The 21,311-nt window shown below is 47.6% G+C and overlaps 1 protein-coding gene across 4 annotated transcripts in view; it reads left to right on the forward strand.

The window, feature by feature from the left end:
* Positions 1–21,067, forward strand: part of LOC142592560 (muscle calcium channel subunit alpha-1-like) — a 370,570-nt gene extending 349,503 nt beyond the window's left edge. For all 4 annotated transcript variants that reach the window (XM_075704077.1, XM_075704074.1, XM_075704078.1 and 1 more), the window contains 2 exons: positions 900–2,322; positions 16,746–21,067. In XM_075704077.1, coding sequence (XP_075560192.1) covers positions 900–1,099 — 200 coding nt within the window. In that variant the 3' untranslated portion in view covers positions 1,100–2,322; positions 16,746–21,067. The remainder of the gene's footprint in view (positions 1–899; positions 2,323–16,745) is intronic.
* Positions 21,068–21,311: the final 244 nt, after the last annotated feature.

Below are 21,311 nucleotides of genomic sequence, written 5' to 3' on the forward strand. Positions count from 1 at the left end.
AGCCTCAATAAGGCTATTGCAGGAGTGTGATAAACAAAAATATATACATTTATAAAGAAGCTTGCGTGAATTGGTTTCAGTGGTAGTGAACGAATGTTGCCCGCTAATGAATTCCAGACTTCAATTGTTCATGCAAAAAAACTGTGTTTATGCAGGCAAAAAAAGGTTGAGATAGAGCATGGTGACTGCTTGTACATGAGGATTTGGAAAAAAGTCAAGTAGTTATCTAGAGAGGAGAGGCGAGGAGAATTGATTGCATCTGCCATCTGAGCGAACCACACTGCTAGAAGACGGCAGGGTGAAGTCGAATTTGTCAACAACGCGAAGCAAATCCAAGAGTTTGACGTAATAGTTCTGCGGAAACCGGCAAGGTGGAGAGAACGGGCGGATGTCTGATTTTACATCTACTAATTGCTACTGTCCGCCATAGACCTTTCTTCTCTATGACAAGAAAGCTTGTTTCTTATTTATATCATTCTTATCACTCTCATTTCTTATCTGTCGATATGACAGGTGACGCCTTTGTTCTTATTTGTTGAGCAGGAAAATGCTTGGTATTATATTGATTCGTTACCACCAATGAAAGCCGAAAGTGCATGTTTTCCCCGCCGTGAATGGGAGTTAAAATCATTGTGCAGCTACAGCTCGACGCGAAAGAAAATGGTTTTCCGTCTACAAAGAGAACATTTCCATGATAGCGATGCTAAAGGTCACCTTCCGATTAGCTACGCTGATGACCCCAAAGGTTTGGCAAGAACCACACAAATGCTAGCACGTTTTCTATAGAAATTTTTCTTTAGTCTCGCACAACCGCACTTGCACTGACTTTATACGTAACGCAGATTCAGAGAAAAACAGCAACGCGAGCTTTGGTGAGTGTTTCCCGACTTCTTTTCCAGTTGCCACAACGAGTCCTACGGACGAGAACGCTGCCGCGCACGTCGAGCTGCCCGTGGTGGCCACATCGCCGACGGAGAACAGAAGCCCTCCTGCGGAGCAGCGGGCCGACGTTGCCGTGACGTCTCCGACGCGACCCCAGTCGCCAGGACAGCCGTCCGCCAACGGCAAAACTGGAGGCTTCAGGGACACGCCCTTATAGCGGTGGCAGCAACGACCGCCCACAATTGTCCGGGCCTTCGAGTTGGCCGTTCAGTGACAACGGGGACAGCAGCACGCGTCATCGTGACAGAAGGCGGCGACGACATCTGCCCTGTATCGCAACAACAGGAGTTCACCTTTGTTGACAGGTGAAGGTACCATCGAAGAGCCGTTCCTCGTCGGCAGTGCCTGCGACGTGCCACCAGGGTAGCGTGGAACGTCTCCTTGTAGTGCCCAACATCAAGCGATTACGCGCTTGGTCTCTTTGGTCCTGTCCAGTGCGCCCGGTGGGGACAATGTGTACGCGGGCGCATTGGCTTCGGATTTCGTCGTTTCCTTCTTTTTTGGCGATGGTGGTTCGTGCCACCAGAAGCTACAGGCCGCGTCCCTAATACTCCTTGTCACATTTGTTCCATGGCAGTCGCCATCGAGAACCATCGTCTTTGAGTCGCGCCCGCAGCCTCTCCGGAAGGACGGACTATTGGATCACGAGCTCTTTCGAGACTACGTTCGTCGCCCTTCAATCAAACTCATTTTCCACGAATCTCCGTGAAGGGAACACAACGTGACTTTCTGGTAACTTCCAGCGAAGAGGACCTTAACAAACGGTTCATCGAACGATTGACTTTGCTATCTGACGATTTTTGAATAGGCATGGCCCCCGAACAGGAATGCGTTCATTGACCCAGTGAAGAGTTCAAGAGGACTTCATGCTCGAGAGCCCGAGCGCAGCCGTAGAAAGAAAAAAAAAAAGAAAACGCTCCTTGTCCATTTTCGCGCGCTTAGCTTTTTCAAGCCCCTGCTACCCCACCATAGTATAGCTGCGTAGTTCTCTTATGGGGCCGTGTACATAGCTGTACAGTCGTCAGAAGGGTCTTCGCAGAAGTCGACCTGTCGTGTGAACACTCCAGTGCCTTTTTCTCTCTCTCTCTATCTTACGCACTTTTTCTCCGTAGAGCGAGCGGGGGCCTGTAGGACGCAATTACGGCTGAATTTCAATGGTTGTGTGCCCCGAGAAAGCGCTCGAGCCTAAACCACACGCCCTTCTTCGTTTTTGTTTCGATATTAGTGCCGCCAGCAACACTTGTTCTCGAAACCAGCGATGTGTGGTGGACTAGAACACTATGCCTGGAAGAACGCGTCGCTGTGTGGCCCCCCATGCAGGTGGAGTGATTGTTCCTTCGCGCAGCACGTCCAGCGATTCCTCGCGGCTTCCGGCCGAAGGTGAGAAGTGCTTTGAACAGCGCATTGTTTTGAAAATATTTAGGTTTCCTGTGCGCTCTGCTGGTCTGTAGTTAGCGGGACGCTATAGGTAAAGAACATCGCACTACAGATGCCAGCATGCGCTGCGCACTCTCGCAGCTTAAGCTGTGAGGAGCAGATTATTTTTATCATGCGTGCCTACACCTATGTCCGGTTCTTTTAATTTCCGTTCAAACAACTGCTAGAGAAACACGTGCAGACGTATATAGAAGTTGCTTTGCAGGAACCGTGTACCTCTGTATAACTAGTGCTTGTGCAGGTAGAATTGGCTGCAGGTACGTAACCATGCAGGCCTGCCGCACACTTCAATTTAGAAACTCGAATGTTTTTTTTGCGAAACACTGAAACAAAATCTTATGTGTCTATTGGTTGTTTTGTTTGTTTGTACAACTGCACAACTCAGACTAGATGTTCACTCTTCAACAGCGGACGTTGTGTAAGAAGGTCATGCACACATCTACTTAACGTTTATAGCGCGAAAGCGTTAAGGACCCCGTGTCGTAGAAAATCCGGCGGGGGCGTCCGGTGTCGGATGTCGCTTCGGCAAAAAGAATCGAACAAACTTTCGAACCACGCATACCCAACTACTCTTCGACCACCAAAGTTGCCCATACCTTCTCTTTGATTCTTTACAAAATTACTCCTCGGTATTTTGAGCCCCAAACAAATGTTATGAAAAGAAAACCCACAGCGCATGTCTTTTATGTTAGTTCTCCTCAGACTTAAATATTAAAAGTGCGAAACTATAACAGGAGCTCGACCCACGCAAGAGGGTCGAGTTGTTAGGCTTTTTACCCGAAAGCTTGCCTTCGTGCTTAGCGTTCGCCGCCAGCGTTTCCCGATAAGCGTTAAGGTTAGATCAGTTGCAGTTGCAGTTGCCGGGAAGCATGAAAATCAGTCACGGGTCTTTGAATGCTATCGCGTTCCACTCTTGAAAGCGGGGCTTAAGCGTCCTTCAATTTTTTTTATTCCCGTGAAACATTTTTGTTTCTCGTCTCGAACACAGTAAGGATATACTTAGGAGTAATGACGATGTTGTGGGCTATACTGCCCATAAGAATGTTTACGAAACACGAAAACCGTAACTTCACACGAAAACTTCACTTCACTTTATTACCTTAAAGGCCCCCAGGATTGGGGGTATTACATAAGGGGTCGGTAGCTAATAAAATAAATTATATACATAAGGGGAAGATGTTTAGGTACAAGTTTGCTCGCTGGTAAATATGTTGATTATGCAGTTCAACAACGTGGATGGGCAGGTGATTGCGGCGATGTCGTGTGGAAGGCCGTTCCAGTCCGAGGCTGAACGTGGGAAGAATGATGTGGCTAAAGTGGTAGTGTGCGCACGTGGACGGGCGACTTGAAAATGATGACCAATGCGGAGTGAAATGCGTGCAGGAGGACTGATGTAGGCTGGATGATGAAGTCAGCTGTAAAAAAAAGCACTTATGAAATAAGTACATAGTAGCGATACGACGCCGACAAGTCAGGGTTGTTAAGCCGGATTCTGCTTTTAACGATGATATACTGACATTATACGAATAGCATGAATGGATGAATCTTGTGGCACAATTCTGTACTGATTCTAGACAGTTTGTTAGATATTTTTGGTTAGGGCTCCAGATGCCAGAGGCATATTCTATCTTAGAGCGTACGAGTGACTTGTACGCAAGCAATCTTGGGTTTGGTGGCGCTAGACGTAGATGACGTTTTAGGAAACGAAGGGTTCTGTTAGCAGATGATATCACTCTAGTGACATGCGCGTTCCACGTTAGATCGTTAGACAACGTTACGCCTAGGTATTTGTAAGACTGTGTTAATGCTATCGTGACGTGTGATGAAAGAAAATGCACACTGTAGTTTTTGTTTCTGTAGACTTAGTGACGCTCTCGATGCAGCGATGCAATAATCCGGAAAGACATCTCTTGAAGATGAATCGCACAGGCTCGCGGTATAGCAACGAAGCACCGAGTGAGGAATTTCCCGGGCGCACCGTAGCAGTCCTATGCAGTGATATTCTCATCTCTTTTGTGTATTGTGTACGAGCTTAAGTTGCCTAAATAATGCTACAGCTCTCTATAAAAATGACAAATGAGAATAGGTATCATGTGGACAGTTGCGGTGTACGTATACACATTTTTCACTGCAATATATTCAGCCGACTTCACACTAGATTTGCTGCTTCTTTGTGGATGCATGGCGGCGCAGACTCGTGTTTCACGTTACACTTTTCGAGCTTCGTGTTCGCAGAGCGGAATCTACAGGAAAATATTGAATCAAGGCGTACGAGAATTCAATGCTGTTGTAATAAAACGTGTGCTTAACAAAAAAGTAATATCTGGTTTAAATTTGGCGCTATGCTAGCTATCACACTAATTGTAGGAGTGACACAAAGTTGGATGGAAGTGGTCGAGAACGGCGCATTAGCGTAGGTGCGGCGCATAGTATTGGTACTCGGCTGGGTGTCCACCACATAATTAGTACAGGAAATAAAATTGGCGTGCCTGCCACATGACAAGCGCTTGCATGAAATCAGCGCTGGGCATGAAGCTGGTTCTGGGTCTACTGAAAAGTTCAGTGCGCATCCAATGTACGGCGCCGAGTCTGTGCCCGGCAAAATGCGGCACTGGACGCATAGGGTAGTTTTCAGTGCGTGTAAGAGGTGCCACACAGTGTCGGTGTAAGAGTCTGAATGCAGGTATCCGATTAGAGTACGATGGGAGAGATATAACTTGGAGTGAAATAGGGACTTTGATTGGCGCAACTTATGTGTAATTTTGAAAGAAACGTCATCATTACTTCAGCAGTGAATTTATCAAAAAACATTCCGCAGAACCCATCTGACGATGACTGTCAACGCTGATTCCCTTAGTATAAAAAAATATTGCGACACAACGTATTGCCACCCTGAAAACACTTTATGTGTACGCTCGTAATCATGACGTTTCCTTTCTTCGCTGTTTTTCGCGCTGCCCTTTTTATATTGTCATGTCGTAGTGACGGTCAAGAACACAGTAGCAATACCATGAATGACGAAGCTAATTCTTTGCTGGGCGAGAATGGGCCATCTAAAAGCAAGTGACATTCAATGCGTGATGATGATAGTGGCAGAAACAGTCGGCGATCGTCGGAAGTCTGATCAGTGGGTCAAGTGCGTCGGCTTTTATACATGATTTGTCGAAGGTTCCATCGGATTCGCTGATGTCCGCATGCCTTCCATAAAGTAATACAAAACTGGCGTAGCACATACAATCAGACTACAATAGGTTCGGTCAGCACAGACAAAGGATAGAATTAGAACTAACGATAACATTCGAGAAATTTCCGATACACGCAGGCGTGTCCGACACCGAATAACATTAGCCGGTGAAAGCGATCGCCAAACAAAGATAAGCACATGTGTGAATTCCGCACCTCTTAAGAAGCAACATCCCGATGCTGCAAACAAACAGGAGAGCGAAAAATAAAACCACCCGTAGTAAAGAAAACAGCTAAGAAACAAAGTCCCTAAATTTGTCACCGGACGTGGAAAGCCTTAAAGCCCACTATATAGATGACTTCAGGTCGTGCGGGGCGCCGGACTTGTTCACGCATTTTTAAGTTAACAAATATATGCCTTGCCTTCTGGCTCCTCATCGCTACGAATATGAAAGACCACTTTTTCTTTTTGTGTAGCTGCGCGCCGCCAAAATGAGACTCAGCGCGTGCTGAAGTGCACTTGCGGCTCAAAGTGCACTTTAGTTTGCTCCTGTGACAGGGGTATAAAATGCACGAGGTACTTCAAATCGGTGATGCGTGAAAGCCGCTAGACGCATGGCAATCCCACTATTACATTGTTCAGACTTCGTAACAAAGCACTACGCAAGAGGAACTTCGATAACGTCACTATAGCAGCACCAGAATTTGCGCGAGAGACGTCGCACGCATTGGCGTACGCGGCAGAGTAGGGTGGCTATGAGCAAGTGCCGTGACGCCGACGCAACTAAATACGAAAAGAAAATCAAGAAAAGAAAAAAATCGGTTGCGCGCAGTCGTGTGCGCGTTTTTCTCTAGACGGCGCCAGAGCCACCACGTGACTTTGCTCCACCAATAGGGACGCGCAGACCATCGGCTTTCCTTGCCGAATAGATCTGTCGGAAGAATTAAAGAATCTGGCAGCCTATAGCTTTATTCAGATGGCTTAGTGACAGCAGTATCAGCTTGAGAAGCGGAGTTCAGCCAACGTTTATAGTTTCGCACGGCAATGTTGCGACAGCAGTATCTTGTATCTTAAGATAAACGATACATTATTTCACATATACAGATACACGTCTTGCCAGACGTATGATACGGATACAAGAAACCCAAACAGTATCTAAGATAGTATCAAAGATACATGCATCTTCGATACTGCCCAGCATTGCGTGTGGCAGCATGGCTTCGAGAGTCGTCGTCGGGTTCCTTCCGTAAACCAGCTTGAACGGTGTGATCTGTGTTGTTTGTTGCACAGCTGTGTTGTAAGCGAAGGTTGCGTAGGGAAGGACCGCATCCTAGGTCTTGTGTCCATTGCCAGCATACATGATTAGCATGTCGGCGAGGGTCTTATTTAGGCACTCTTTAAGGTCATTCGTCTGCGAGTGGTAGGTGGTTGTCCTGTAGTAACTTGTCTGGCTGTATTGCAGGGTGGCTTGACGGAGCTCTGCCATAAAAGCAGTTTCTCGGTAGGTAATCAGGACTTTTGGGGCACCATTTCGTAACAGGCTGTGTTCGACGACGAATTTCGCCACTTCTACCACGGTACCTTTGATTAGGGCTGTCGTGTTCCTGTACCGGGTGACCTAGCCGTAACCACGTCGATCCGCTTATTTCTGGATGTTAATTCCCATCTGCTAGAATAGTAGGCAAGGTGGATTGATTGGCTGCAGCAATCCTGCTGGCCTGATTTGTAGTGTCTTCCTTCGCTGACAATTTCGGCGTGTCCTGACGTTGTGGACAACGTGGGCGCTCGGGCGTGGCTGGTAATGTTTCTTTTGCATCCTCGATAACCTGTGGGAAAATTCCAGGTTCCCAGCGGTCGGATCGTCATGTAGGGCGTGCAGAACCTCTGGACGCAGTGGTAAGGGCACAAAAAGAAGGTAGTTGGCGTGGACTGGTGAGAAGTTTTTCTTTACGAGCATGTTGTTTCTCGGGGAAAATGAAGACAGCCCTCGCTAAAGGCCCCAGGGAGAACGTCGTTGTTGCATTTCAAGTACTCAACGAGGCTTTTTAGCTCCGGCTATGCTCGTTATGTCCGGCGACGTCTTCTGCGCTTACTATTACCAGGAAAGCGCCGTCATCTTTGTCGTCTTGCGACGGGGGTCAATGGGAGTACGGGATGTGCAGTCGGCATCAGAGTGCTTCCGTCCCGACTTGTAAATGATGGAGATGTCAACTTCCTGGAGTCTGACCTCCGTATTCAGAAATTCACCCTAATTTGAAGCCTATGCTTAATTTGATACAAACGACGCATGGTGCGAAGGCGCCCAAATCGCTCATTGTGTCTCCTTTGGTGCGTTCACGACAGGGGTCATTTAAATCAAGTCAAGCGTGGGCTTCAAGTTCAGGTGCGTTTCTGATTAAGCGCCTGCCCTATAGGCAATGGTGGAATTTCGTGGCAGCCCTAATGATATCAAGGCATGCTTTTTCATCGTAGAATTGTTGGTTTCCCCTTTCGACAGCGATCGCTTATCGTAAGCTATGATCGTTTCAAATCCGTCTTTTCTTTAGACTAGGACGGCTCCAAAGTCTAGGCTGCTTCTGTCTGTGTGGGTTTCGGTGTCGGCTTCTTCATAGACATGGACGAGTATTGGTGGTGGCTGCAGGCGTTACTTAAGCTCTTCAAGTGCTTCAGTTTGCGGCGTTTACTACTTGAACTCGACGTCGCATTTTGTGAGGTTTGTCAATGGCTCGGCCATTGACAAATGACAATGGCTCGGCCTTCTTGTCGGCGGGCTGTCAAAAGTCAGCGTCGTCAGATGTCTTCTGCGTAGCAGGACGGACTCATATTTGCTGATGACATGGCCCCGAAACACAAGCTCATCATAAGTGAAGTGACACTATCCCGGCTTCATAGTGAACCCTGATGAATTGATGGTCTCTAGAACTATCCCAAGCCACGTTAAGTGGTCGTCGACATTCGCGGCGAAGACAACGACGTCATACAGGCAGAGTAGTTAGGTCTGCCACTTCAAGCCTGCTAACATGGTGTCCATCACGAGCTGGAATCTAGCAGGTGCCGAGCACAGTCCAAATGACATAAGCTTGAACTCGTAAAGGTCCTCCGGCGTGATGGAGGCGTTATTCTCGCGATCTCTCTCGTCCACTTCTATTTTCGAGGAACCAGTTGTCTGGAGATCCATTGATGAATAATACTTAGCGTTGCAAAACCGGTTGAACGCGTCGTCTATCTGTGGGAGATGGCATATATCCTTCTTAATGATCTTGTTCCACCGACGATAATCCACGCGGAAACGCAGCGTTCCGTCCTTTTTCTTCACTAACACAACAGGAAACGCCCACAGGCTATTCGAAGGCTGGATTATATTGTCACGTTTCATCGATTGGCTGCTTTATGGCCTCTTGTCCCTGCGTCAAAACTCAGTACTCTGTATGACGGAGGGGCCGAGCGTATTCTGCAATTATTATGCGATGCTTAGCAACTGGTGTTTGTCGAATCCTGGGAGACATCGAAAATCAGTCTTTCGATCGTCGAAGAAGACATTTGAGCTATTGCTGCTTACTCATCAGGAGACTCGGATTGATGTCAAAAGCTAGTTCGGTAGGCGCAGCATAAGTCATCGAGGTTGCTTCATCAGAATCCGAGCAGACAGACTCATTGCTGGTTTCCACAATTTCCTCGATGTATGCTATCGTCATGTGCTTGTTGAGGCGTTTGTACTCCTGGCTGAAGTTTGTCGACGTTACATTCGCTTTTTGTTCATGAAGTCTAGCATTTCCTTTTGCGACGCAAGCTTTTGGGTCTAGCATTAGATGTTTGTCACCTTTGAAGACGCCTTGCCTTCTTCGTCTTCCGGTGTTTTGGTACCGACGGAAATGGTACTTGAGCGAGGCGGGACGCTGATTTGATCTTTAAGAACACTCAAGCCATAATTACCGAGAGGGTTCTCCTGCTTGGTATATGGATAGCATTGTCCACTTGGACTTCAGGTCGACGGTTGAGCCGTATTCGATCAGGAAGTCCATGCCGGGAACTACGTCTGGCGAGTGCTGTTGGAGGGCAACCAACGTGGCAAATCATGAATTAGAATTATTGCCACGCAGATTCTAGTCTGCGTTGTCATGTGTTCTCCAGTTGTCGGAATTTGAGGTCCATCCCATGCACTCACGACTTTCTGCAACTTGCCGGCGAATATTGCACTGATGACGGAGTAGTCGGCTCCGTCATCGGGGCCTCGAAGTCTCCTGTCGAACGACGTCAGCAGTCGATGCTACTTGAGGCAGCGTCGTAGGGAACATCCTGCGCAGTTCTTCGCGTACAACGGCTCTGAAAGTCCCTCGGAGCTCGTCGGAGTCTTGTGCTCGGATTTCGCTTTTAGGCGAAAGTTCTTTAATGGTTGTATTTCCGAGTGCACATTTGCAGCGTCTCTTCGATGCTCGTGATTTCTGTTCAAAATTATTCGACGGTCTTGGGTGGATTGCAAATCAATCCAATGAAAAGCTCTTACTTTATTCACATCATGCATGAGGAAGCGAACTTTCTTGTCCTCCGACATGCCTGGGTTGACGTGGCGGAGCAGGCTGGTCATCTATTCTTTAAACATCGCAATGTTATTATTTTGAAGTTGTGCACGGGATTTCAGTATCGCTTCAGACTTCTCTTTGTGGACGACGCTCGTGAAGGTGTTCAGGAAGTTGCTGCGGAAGGGGTAGCATATTGTCAGAGTTGACTCAAATGAGTGGTAACTCCGTTAGACAGGATACCAGTAAGTTAACACAAGAGATGAAAGACCTGAGCAAGAAACGCCAATGTATGAAAGCCTCTAACCCTACAGCTAGAATAGAACTGGCAGAACTTTCGAAGGTAATCAACAAGCGTAAGACAGCTGACATAAGGAAGTATAATATGGCTAGAATTAAACATGCTCTCAGGAACGGAGGAAGCCTAAAAGGAGTGAAGACGAAACTAAGAATTGGCAAGAATCAGATGTATGCGTTAAGAGACAAAGCCGGCAATATCATTACTAATATGGATGAGATAGTTGAAGTGGCTGAGGAGTTCTGTAGAGATTTATACAGTACCAGTGGCACACACAACGAAAATGGAAGAGACAACAGTCTAGAGGAATTCGAAATCCCACAGGTAACGCCGGAAGAAGTAAAGAAAGCCTTGGGAGCCATGCAAAGGGGGAAGGCAGCTGCGGAGGATCAGGTAACAGCAGATTTGTTGAAGGATGGTGGACAGATTGTTCTAGAGAAACTGGCCACCCTGTATACGCAATGCCTCGTGACCTCGAGCTTACCGGAATCTTGGAAGAACGCTAACATGATCCTAATCCGTAAGAAAGGGGACGCCAAAGACTTGAAAAATTATAGACCGATCAGCTTACTGTCAGTTGCCTACAAACTATTTACTAAGGTAATCGCAAATAGAATCAGGAACACCTTAGAATTCTGTCAAGCAAAGGACCGGGCAGGATTCCGTAAAGGCTACTCAACGATAGACCATATTCACACTATCAATCGGGTGATAGAGAAATGTGCGTAATAGGACCAACCCTTATATATAGCTTTCATTGATTACGAGAAAGCGTTTGATTCTGTCGAAACCTCAGCAGTCATGGAGGCATTACTGAATCAGGGTGTAGACGAGCCGTATGTAAAAATACTGAAAGGTATATATAGCAGCTCTACAGCCACCGTAGTCCTCCATAAAGAAAGCAACAAAATCCCAATAAAGAAAGGCGTCGGGCAGGGAGATACGATCTCTCCAATGCTATTCACAGCGTGTTTACATAACAGTCTCGGAAGAGGACAGCAATTTACAATAGGTAGCGAGGCACTTGAAGTGGTAAGAGAATACATCTACTTAGGGCACGTAGTGACGGCGGATCCGGATCATGAGACGTAAATAGTGAGAAGAATAAGAATGGGCTGGAGTGCGTTTGGCAGGCATTCTCAGATCATGAACAGCAGGTTGCCATTATCCCTCAAGAGAAGTGTATAATAGTTGTGTCTTACCAGTACTCGCCTAAGGGGCAGAAACCTGGAGGCTTACGAAAAGGGTTGTACTTAAATTGAGGACGACGCAACGAGCTATGGAAAGAATAATGATGGGTGTAACGTTAAGGGATAAGAAAAGAGCCGATTGGGTGAGGGAAGAAACGCGAGTTAATGATATCTTAGTTGAAAAACAAGAAAAAAGAAATGGGGGGGGCATGGCCAGGACATGTGATGAACAGGGAAGATAATCAATGGTCATTAAGGGTTACGGACTGGATTCCAAGGGAAGGGAAGCGTAGCAGGGGGCGGCAGAAAGTTAGGTGGGCGGATGAGATTAAGAAGTTTGCAGGGACGACATGGCCACAATTTGTACATGACCGGGGTTGTTGTAGAAGTATGGGAGAGGCTTTTGCGGCGCAGTGGGCGTAACCAGGCTGATGATGATGATGATGAGAAGGAGGACTCAATTCTCGTGCTACGTCCTGACGGCGTCTTCTGAGGAGAAGTATAGTTGCCGCAGCTTGTCGACTGAGTTCCAGTTGTTGAACCTAGCGAACCTTTCGTATGTTTCCATCCGATTTTCCGGATCTTCAAAAGATTATCTGCGGAAGGTTGGTGGCTGCCGGGGCCATTCCAGCACGATGGGGGACGATGAGGCGTTGACTTAGCCATGATCTTCGTCGTCGTCTCAGGTCACTCCCGTGCGCCGGGGGCTGGTTGTGCAGCCTACGGCTTGCTCGATTGTCCGGGGCAATGCAGGGGCTATCTTCGGGGTGTGGGTTTGACGGGTGCGTCCGGTACATGAACGCAAAAGCACCTCTACCAGGTGTCACGTTCTAGTAACGGTGGCGAAAACCGTAACAAACTGTGAATGACGGAACTCACTCTTTATTGGGCGAACTTGTTTTCCTAAAAACAAGTGGCATCTAAAGCACAACGATAGCGGGGAGCACCATCCGTGATCGTCGAAAATCTTATCAGCTGGTCAACTGCGCCACATTTTATGCGTGACTCGTCGAAGCTTGTAGCCTAATCGCTGGGGTCTGCGTGCCTTCCAGAAAGTACTACACAATGTGCGTCGCGCGTATAGTCAGATTGCACAAGGTGCGGTGACCACGGACAACGGATATAGCTAGAACTATCGATAACATACGAGGAATTTCCGATACATGCAGGTGTGTCCTGCGCCAAGAAACAACGCTAGCCGGTGAAATGTGGTTACTTGACAAGGATAAAAATACACGTGTGAATACCTTTGTATGAGGCGTGTACTGCAGTGGGACTCCTCCCCAGGGCTTCCCTTTGAACACTGAGTGCCATCTAGCTTAATAACGCACCGGGCTCCTGCTCTTGAGTAACCCTGTGAAGTGGGTTTAATTCTGCGGCGCGAAGCAGAAGTCTCAGAATTTTTAAAGATTATGCATTCGGCTAGTCGAAATCGCCCATCGCGTAATCGGCTGGTTGAAATGTCTCTCTTGCTGAACTGCTGCTGTTACACGCAGCTTCCCACTGCACACGCGCCGCAGCTCGGTGCGGGTTCGATTCCGGCGAGCATTGCAGATATTTAAATTGAGTTTTTTTGTCATTATAGGGCGGCGCACTCCTGGTGGCGGTTACTCATTATCAAAGTGGGTGTCGAAGCTGTTCACGGAGGAACCCGCCGTGGTTCCTCAGTGGCTATGGTGTTGGGCTGCTGAGCACGAGGTCGCGGGATCGAATCCCGGCCACGGCGGCCGCATTTCGATGGGGGCGAAATGCGAAAACACCCGTGTGCTTAGATTTAGGTGCACGTTAAAGAACCCCGGGTGGTCAAAATTTCCGGAGTCCTCCACTACGGCGTGCCTCATAATCACAAAGTGGTTTTGGCACGTAAAACCCCAAATATTATTATTATTACTGTTCACGGAGGAGCCGCACTCACTTATTGGCATTGACTCACTCATCCATGTTGCTAAGAAAGGGCTCATTAAAGAGTAGCACAGACAGAGTGGCACATACACAGGGCTCCAAGTAAGCGTGAAAGAGAGTAGTTGGTGAATGGTGCACACCCATGCCACATACCCAGTCCCACATACACAGTCACCCATGTCGGCGTCAAGAAGTTCGTTGAAGGGCGTCGCATAGGTGCTCGGTGCCACATGCCCAGTGACTCAAGTGGGTCCGACGGTTGTTACGGACCCTACTCCCTTAGCGCAGCGGCACGATGCGCTACCCTTTCGACCATGGACTGACCAGAGACCCAACTGAACCATCGGACCAACCAGGGTCATTGGGGATGTGGCACTGTGCGCCTACGGGCCGCCTTTACACGAACCTCTTTGATTACGACGTGGGTCACTGTAGATGCCGAACTCGCTATGTACCGCTTTTCAATGAATCCTGTTGCGCAGACTTTGAGCAGTCTTCATGTGCCACTTCGTCCTTGCTGCTCTTCAGTGAACCTCTTTGATACCTACTTAGGTCAGTGGATGTGTGCCAGTAGGTGTGTACCGTTCTGCCGTGAAAGTATTCGACGTCACATTTGGTAAGTAGGTAGCTGTCAATGGGAATATTCCGCGGCATGATTGCCAAGAAAATCCCTATGATTTCTCCGACGCTCGGCATAATCGAACAGGCACCAAGCATGGACTTGACGGCGGCAGCGATAGATGGCCCAGCATGTGCACTGGGAAGCAGAATTCAGTGGAAGCACTGCAGTGGGAGAGGGTCCTGGCTTTATTTCAACTAGCTGATTTTGCGATGTGTGATATCAATCAGCTGAATGAAATATTTTGCAATTTCGCTCTTGATGGGCAGATTCAAGCCCACTTCACATTAATTACTGGAGGAACCTGTGTGAATTAGCCACTTTAGGCGACTGAGTGTGCGGCCGGAGGGGAAAAAACTCTGGACGTTGGCACGCACCGGCGAGACACAGGTCTCATCTCGCCGGCCACGCGCGGACCTCTCTGAAGTGCAACTAGATGGCGCAGCGCGTCCTGAAAAAAGTGGCAGAAAGGAGAAAGGCTGCCGCATCATGCATTTCTCAGCAGATGCACCGGCGCGTCGAGCATTTCGGAGGCCATGCGCAGCCTTCGTGGCGCCGCCACGAAATGGCGCAGAGTATTCATAGGTAAACACAAGGGCAAAGTCTTGCCGCAGTGCCCAGCTCATACATAGACGTTTCGACCGTCTCAATAGGTTGTGTCACTATATTGCTTAGGTGCTAAGCGCTTAACCATGCATAGTCATCGTGAGATGGGGTTTGTCGAATCCTAATAGGTAGAGATGGTTCCCCGGCCTGGTGCTCGGCTACTTGTTAGGATTCTTACGGCCTTGTAGAGACTTCTAGGTATGGTCTCTGGGCGCCGTTTGCCCAATCACAGACGGCCTTGTAGTACAGCATCCGTCGCGGCGGTAGGAGGAAGACTGAAGCTGCCACCAGGTATTTACTGGCAGAATAGGTGCAACCAAGCTTCCGGCCAGGGGTACGGCCATTACGGAACCTCATCACTTTGAAAGGGGTGTCTCTTCAATCCAAGGGAATCCCAGTTTAATAAGTGATTTGGGATGCCACATAAATAAGTGCCGCTGTGGGAGCAGCCCAGACAACGATATTCATGGTTTTGCCTTGTTCGCTGTGTTCGATGGGATTTGCATTAGTGGGATGCTTCCCCGGGGCAGTTCACCCCTAAGTAGAGGTGGACGAATATTCGAAGTTTCGAATACGAATAATATAGCATACAGTAATACTCGAGAACAAAGGGGGTTAACCGAAGGGTCCGATTTTTATTAGTCACATCATAAGAAGCCAACAAACACTGAAACCAACGACGACATAGGCGAAATTACTTGTGCTTAATAAGTGAAATAAAGAAACGATAAATTAATGGAAATGAAAGTGGATGGAAAATCAACTTGCCACAGGTGGGCAACGATCCCACCAATCTTCGCATACTTTCATTTCCATTATTTATCGTTTATTTCATTTATTAAGCAGGTAGCTTTCCCTATGTTGTCCTCGTTGTCAGTGTTTGTTGGGTTCTTATGATGCACTAATACTGGCGTTCTTATGCGAAAAGAACTATTATGTATTGTCGAATACCAGAACTAACTAAACAGTTCGCAACAGCCGACTGTTGAAGTCTCTTTACTGTTATCCGTTTGCTAAACAAACTGTCGAAATCATCAGAAGCGGGACAACGGTGAGAGGTTTCGAAGCAATGCATAAAGAAAATTTATGCAAGCCTTGTTTTCTGTTTTCCAGCCAAAGCCAACATGACAACCTGTGCTTATTGCGTGTAGTCTGTCATTTATTATTTGTGGTAGCTATCCAAGTAGCGGTTTCATGTTTTCTCACTACAACCAGTGATATTTTGTTCTCAAAGGTCTCTTTATTGTGTTGATAGTGAACACCCTCTTCAGAAGCGTTATAACTTCCTTTTTTTGTGATCTTTGTTTCAGCAGTCATTTATTTAGCGTTCTTTGAAAGATTGTCATACAGCAGCCATTCATTTTTTTAAAAACTTCTGTGCAACCAGGCTCTAGGTTGTAAGACTATTCGTAGCGTTCTTTTGATGACAATCAGTGAGCCTTTGTTTAAAACTGATAAGCAGTTCCTGATAGTTCTCTTTTTGCACTAGTCTGCAAGCGTGGTAACTATACCGAAATAAGTACTCCTGCTTTCAACATATGCGTCTGCGTTTGGCTATTCGATATTTAGTTTGATATACGACAATTAGTATTCGCACTGGATTCGCATTAGGAAATGTTTATATTCGTTCACCTGCATACCTAACGAAAGTCGAGTGGCGAGCTGAGGGACGACTGTATCCATTTGGATAATCAGTGGGTAACCAGTGGTGGTATTGAACTGGCGTCCTCCCGCAGCCAAAGCGGACACTTGAACAAGACGCCACGTCTACGGAAACACAACATGAAGAAGACAAAACGGATGTTGAATCCTCGAATGGCACCTGTACTGTTTTTCTTCATGCTGCGTGTTTTCTTTTTCAGTAATGTAATTACGTCTAACGTGCTTTTCTGACACCCTGTAAAGAAGACGATGCATTTTGTTAGCCCTATTTGATTTTCTTTCATGTGCATGCGTACTTCCTTTGTGACCTCTGCTGCTTAAAACTACATGTTTAGGCAAAGCCTGCCCATTTCTATACACCGAATTTTCTCTTGCTTGCTTTTCGCAGGTGCATTTCACCGTGGATTCAGCTTGCTTCTCATCGTACGGGCGTTGGTGTGAACATCTACAGGCATTTGTGACGAAAGCTGGTGTGCGTGCGTGCGTGTGTGCGTTTCTGTGGCGTTTTGCTTCGTTGTTTGTTTGTGCTCTCAGCCTTCACGTATGTTGACACTGGGCGCCAACTTCAAGGAAGATCGGATCCTCTTTTTTTCTTTTTCCTCCTTCGAACAGTCTCTCGTGCAGCTGCGCCAGCCTCTCGTTTTGTGGTCCGTACGGACAAGGACGCGTTGTTTACGAGTAGTTATACAAGCACCTTGTCAAGCTTCTTATTCGCGTTTTTGCACGTGTAACGCACCCACTTTCTTTATCTGTGTGTATGTGCGTGCGTGTGTGTGTGTGTTACCCTTCCTCTCTTGATTCCACGCTTTATGTGTACTTCACGCGTGGGAAGAACAATTTGAAGACTGGGAAAGAAAGCTCCCACCTAGACTCAGAAAAATGTTATGCCCTTTAGAGTGTAACTTTGCCATACAACAGCAAATTTGATAGTACGTTTGGCATCTTAAGCTAGAATTTCTGTAGCGAACAAAATGCTTATATAGGGCGCAGAGATGGCGGCGCTCGTCAAGGTTGTTGGAACGGCTGTTCCCCTTATTACCTAAGTGCTGTCAGTCAGCATGTACACCTGAGTAGAAAGCATACAACAGGTAGAAAATCGCTTATACGTATGGCAAAACACAAGTGCAGTATTACAGCTAAGAGAGAGCAGACTAGGCTTTGACGACAAAACAGGCAAAAGCGCCTTCTTGTGTCGTCCTGGTCTAGATACGCGCTATCAAGTGTGTCCCACTAACTAGCGCAATCGGGCGCTGCTCAAATACAGTAGACTAAAATAGCGAACGTATAGGGCGATGTTCAAGCACATACGCTCGTTCAGATGACCCAGATCTTGCGAGATTTCGTGCTCATCGCGGCAGTTCTTTCCTTAATGTTCCCGCTGATTTGCTGCAAGGATCACCCTGGGCACACCGGGTGTTTTTGCACTCGATGTACCCAGAAAACGATGCTTTTTTTTTTCAAAGTTGTTGTGGGTCAGAATTACACTCCAGCAGGTGTGGCATTTTTCGGAGATGTGTGGGTAGAGATGTTGCTCACAGGAATCATTGAACACGTAACAGCCGCGCAGACATTGAAATTTCTAACGCTTTTAACCAGACTGCAGCAGATGTAGGAGTATCTTCTCTTATCTTGTCTACTTATCCAACAGCCATCGTGTTGTGAAATTAGGAAGTCTGTGCCGTGTCGGTGCCAGCAGCAGATGTCGCAAGTTTTTGCGTGTTTATTACATTTTGCAAGGCGGCTTCTTCGTTATGGAAGCGTGCATGAACACGGGCCCACCGAAATGTTTTTTCGCAAGCTTCAGGCAGCGAAGCTGTTTCGCGCGCTGCCTCCAGGCGGCCCTGTTTGCTCTTGTTGCGGCGCTATTTGCCGACGCCGCTGCGAGGTGCGAGAGGACGTTTCCGGAGCGCTACCTCAGGCCAGCCAGGTGCACACTTGCGCGAGCGGGTTCGTGACGTGGAATTTGCTGGATAATATCGCGAATGGCGGCAAGGCATAACAAAGCAGCATTCGTTTGCTTTGTGGCCAGTTCTGCTAATCTGTATCGACGCATTTTCTACTTCATATAATTTTGCTGCGCAAGCCTATAGCAAATGTCGGGCTGACTGAACCAGGCAGAGGAGTTTCATTTAAGATCTGAGCTCTTTTAGCTCCCTCGGTCGACATGTGCGATGAATATTTTTCGTAGTCTGCACATCGAACATCGTTTTTATTGAGCAAAATAATTTCTGCCGATTTTGTTAAACCTGGACGTGAACGTACTTGCGAAATGTACACAGAAATTACAGAGAAAAGCTATCTCCGCGACGGCGTCAATCCTCTGCAATCGCTGCACACTTCTTCGCTGGATCATATGTCCGATTCCGTGACTTTACGCGCCAACATACCACAGCTTCTAAAGCTGTTCAACCATTTCTTCGCACGACCAATGAAGACGTCTCAACTGTGGTACAGTAGGAACACTAATAACATTGGATGTTTGTGATCAGGGAGCAATCTCAGAGAAGGACCGCAAACAGCAAACTAAGCGCATTGTAAATTTTTGCGCGGCTGTCAAATACTGGACGCTAATTTAACATTTTGGTCCGACGATAGCGACACGTCTAGAAAGCAAGAAGAACGAGAAAAATTATAGAATGTCGAGACAGAGGTATGAAGTACTATTTTCCTATAGGGTGCATTAGCGTAGTCGGCTGAAAGATACAAACGCAGACAAGGACCAGTGTTTTGTGTTCGTGCCTAATCAAGACTTTGCACTTGTATACCTTAGGTCGAATGCGACACCAACTAGCTCAGCATTGAATTGGAATAGGCTGCACGTTTCGCGTGCTTTGGCTGGCGTCGAAAACCAGGCGCATCTGCTTGTTTCTTCTGATGCACCGAGGCCTGCGTTAGCGTACCGCAAGACGTCCTGTCGCATTTATCACGCGCTTGTTTCCACGTTAGGACTCCTCGTGTGTTGTGCTAGCACAGAAGGCGGCTATCGAGCGTCTCTGCGAACGCCGCCTGCTCCTGCGTCGCTTTTCTCCGAGAGGAAAAAAAAAAGTGCCTATCCCCTCGCCCTGTAGCCATGTCATTGAATGCGTGCACGTGTAGAGCTGTTTCTGCGATAGGTCGGTAATAAGGAAAGAAAACAGCAAAGCGGCGTTTGCTTGCACATAATAGCGTTTTACATAGCGGGAGCACGCGCAAACTAGACTGTGCGATCGGCTGAAGAAGGCTTTGGTGCGTAAATACAGAATTACGATCCCGAACTTAAAAGATTGTCGGTGAAACCTCACCAGAGGAGAGTTGTGGCGCGATGAACTGTAGCGGTTGCGCAACCGTTTTTGCAGTGTTATCTTGGGCACTAGTGCTAGCTAGCTAGAACGTCCATCGCTCAAACTTCTTCTGGCAAGTCTGAAACAAGGAATTTTCATGATGCAGGTCAGCTGTGTCGAGGCACACGCGTTACCAAAGCACCGTGAATCCACTTGCGTCGCGGATCACGTTGAGAGCTCATAGCCTAGACGTGAGAGCCTCAAATGTTGCTTCGAATAGTGCAAAATCAACACAAACGCGAGGAAAAGACAATCAAACGTCAGCGACAACCACAAGCCTGTTAGTCGTGCCCGAGTTACTTTTCTTCTGACTGAAAATACGTTCATTCCAACTAGTCACGATCGCAACGATTGCATCACCAGGCCTCCTCCGAAATTCGCTCACAGTGGCTCGCCCCCGGCGACCGAGACATCCAGGCAAAAAGGCACGGCCTTCAGCAGCGGACCGCATTGCCTCTTGCGCGCGCGCCCATGCAGGCCTCTCCGAGAAGGCGCTTCGACGTTGCCCTCCCATTGCGTCCGCAGCAGCCAGCCGCCGAAGAACGTATATATCCGCGTCTTTTGCACTTTTTAATGCCAAAGCGCGCAGCCCACCCCATTTGGACAGAGACACTGCTCTGCGCGCGGTAGGTTTGCATAGGTTACGTAGCCCGTTGTCCTTCTAGCCGCAAGGTGTGTTGATGGTTGAGAAGAACGGGAGCGATCTGGCGAAAGTCCCCGAGTGACGACGGCTCTCCCGTTCGGCACAGAAGCGTTCTTTGTTTTTCTTGTTAGGGCCGGACGCTCCAGCTTTCTGTATTTTCGGAGCGGGCATCTTGTTCCTCACCCTTTGTCACAACGAGCGGCGGCACGTGAACACTGATAGAGGGCGAGCATCTTGAGCGGCTGTGGTTCACGAGGAGCGAAGGGTAAACGTCTGACGTTAAGGTTGTGGATGGACTCGCTAGTGTTGATGTGCCGTTGCACGCCGGGCTGGAGAAATGCCTAGTGGGTGCACTCGTAAGCCCGCTGGTTTCTAATTCGTGTACTGTCTTACCATTTTTAGCGCTATGCGCACATAGCGCATATACTATAGGGTGCTTTTATTAATGAAATAAGAAAAAAAAATCCCGCTCCACTTTGTTAGGGAGAACATTCTGCGCTTTTCTACGACGTCATTGCTTAGCGTTGAATTCCTCCGGAGTCTATCTTGATTGTCTCCCCGTGATCCCTGCCCACGACACTGTTTTCACGCGGCATTTTCTTTCGAGTTCTTGCGGCGCTCATCTCAGAACTTCAACGTATAACCACAGAGGGAATTTGTGACATTTTTTTTTCTTTCTTTTGGTGTCCTGCTATTGTTATTTATCCTGGTAGCCAGTTTCATAATAAAGGAACAAATCGAAGTGTTGTTGACTTTCTGGTTTCGCAAACATACGGACACTTTCATCGCCATGACTTAAAGGTAACAATGACCGATTTAGAACTACGAGTCCGTTGAATCACTTTTTGCTTTCTGCATGGGTAACGCCCGTTTTCTATTTTAGGGAGGTTGTTCCTCTAAGTCGAGGATTTGTAATCAGGTATATACCTACTACTAAATTTTTTTTATCCACCAGCCAAAAGATACTGGAAGTGATCCAAAAGTTCAAGAG

This window comes from Dermacentor variabilis, chromosome 9, assembly GCF_050947875.1.
Source record: "Dermacentor variabilis isolate Ectoservices chromosome 9, ASM5094787v1, whole genome shotgun sequence".
NCBI lineage: Eukaryota > Metazoa > Arthropoda > Arachnida > Ixodida > Ixodidae > Dermacentor > Dermacentor variabilis.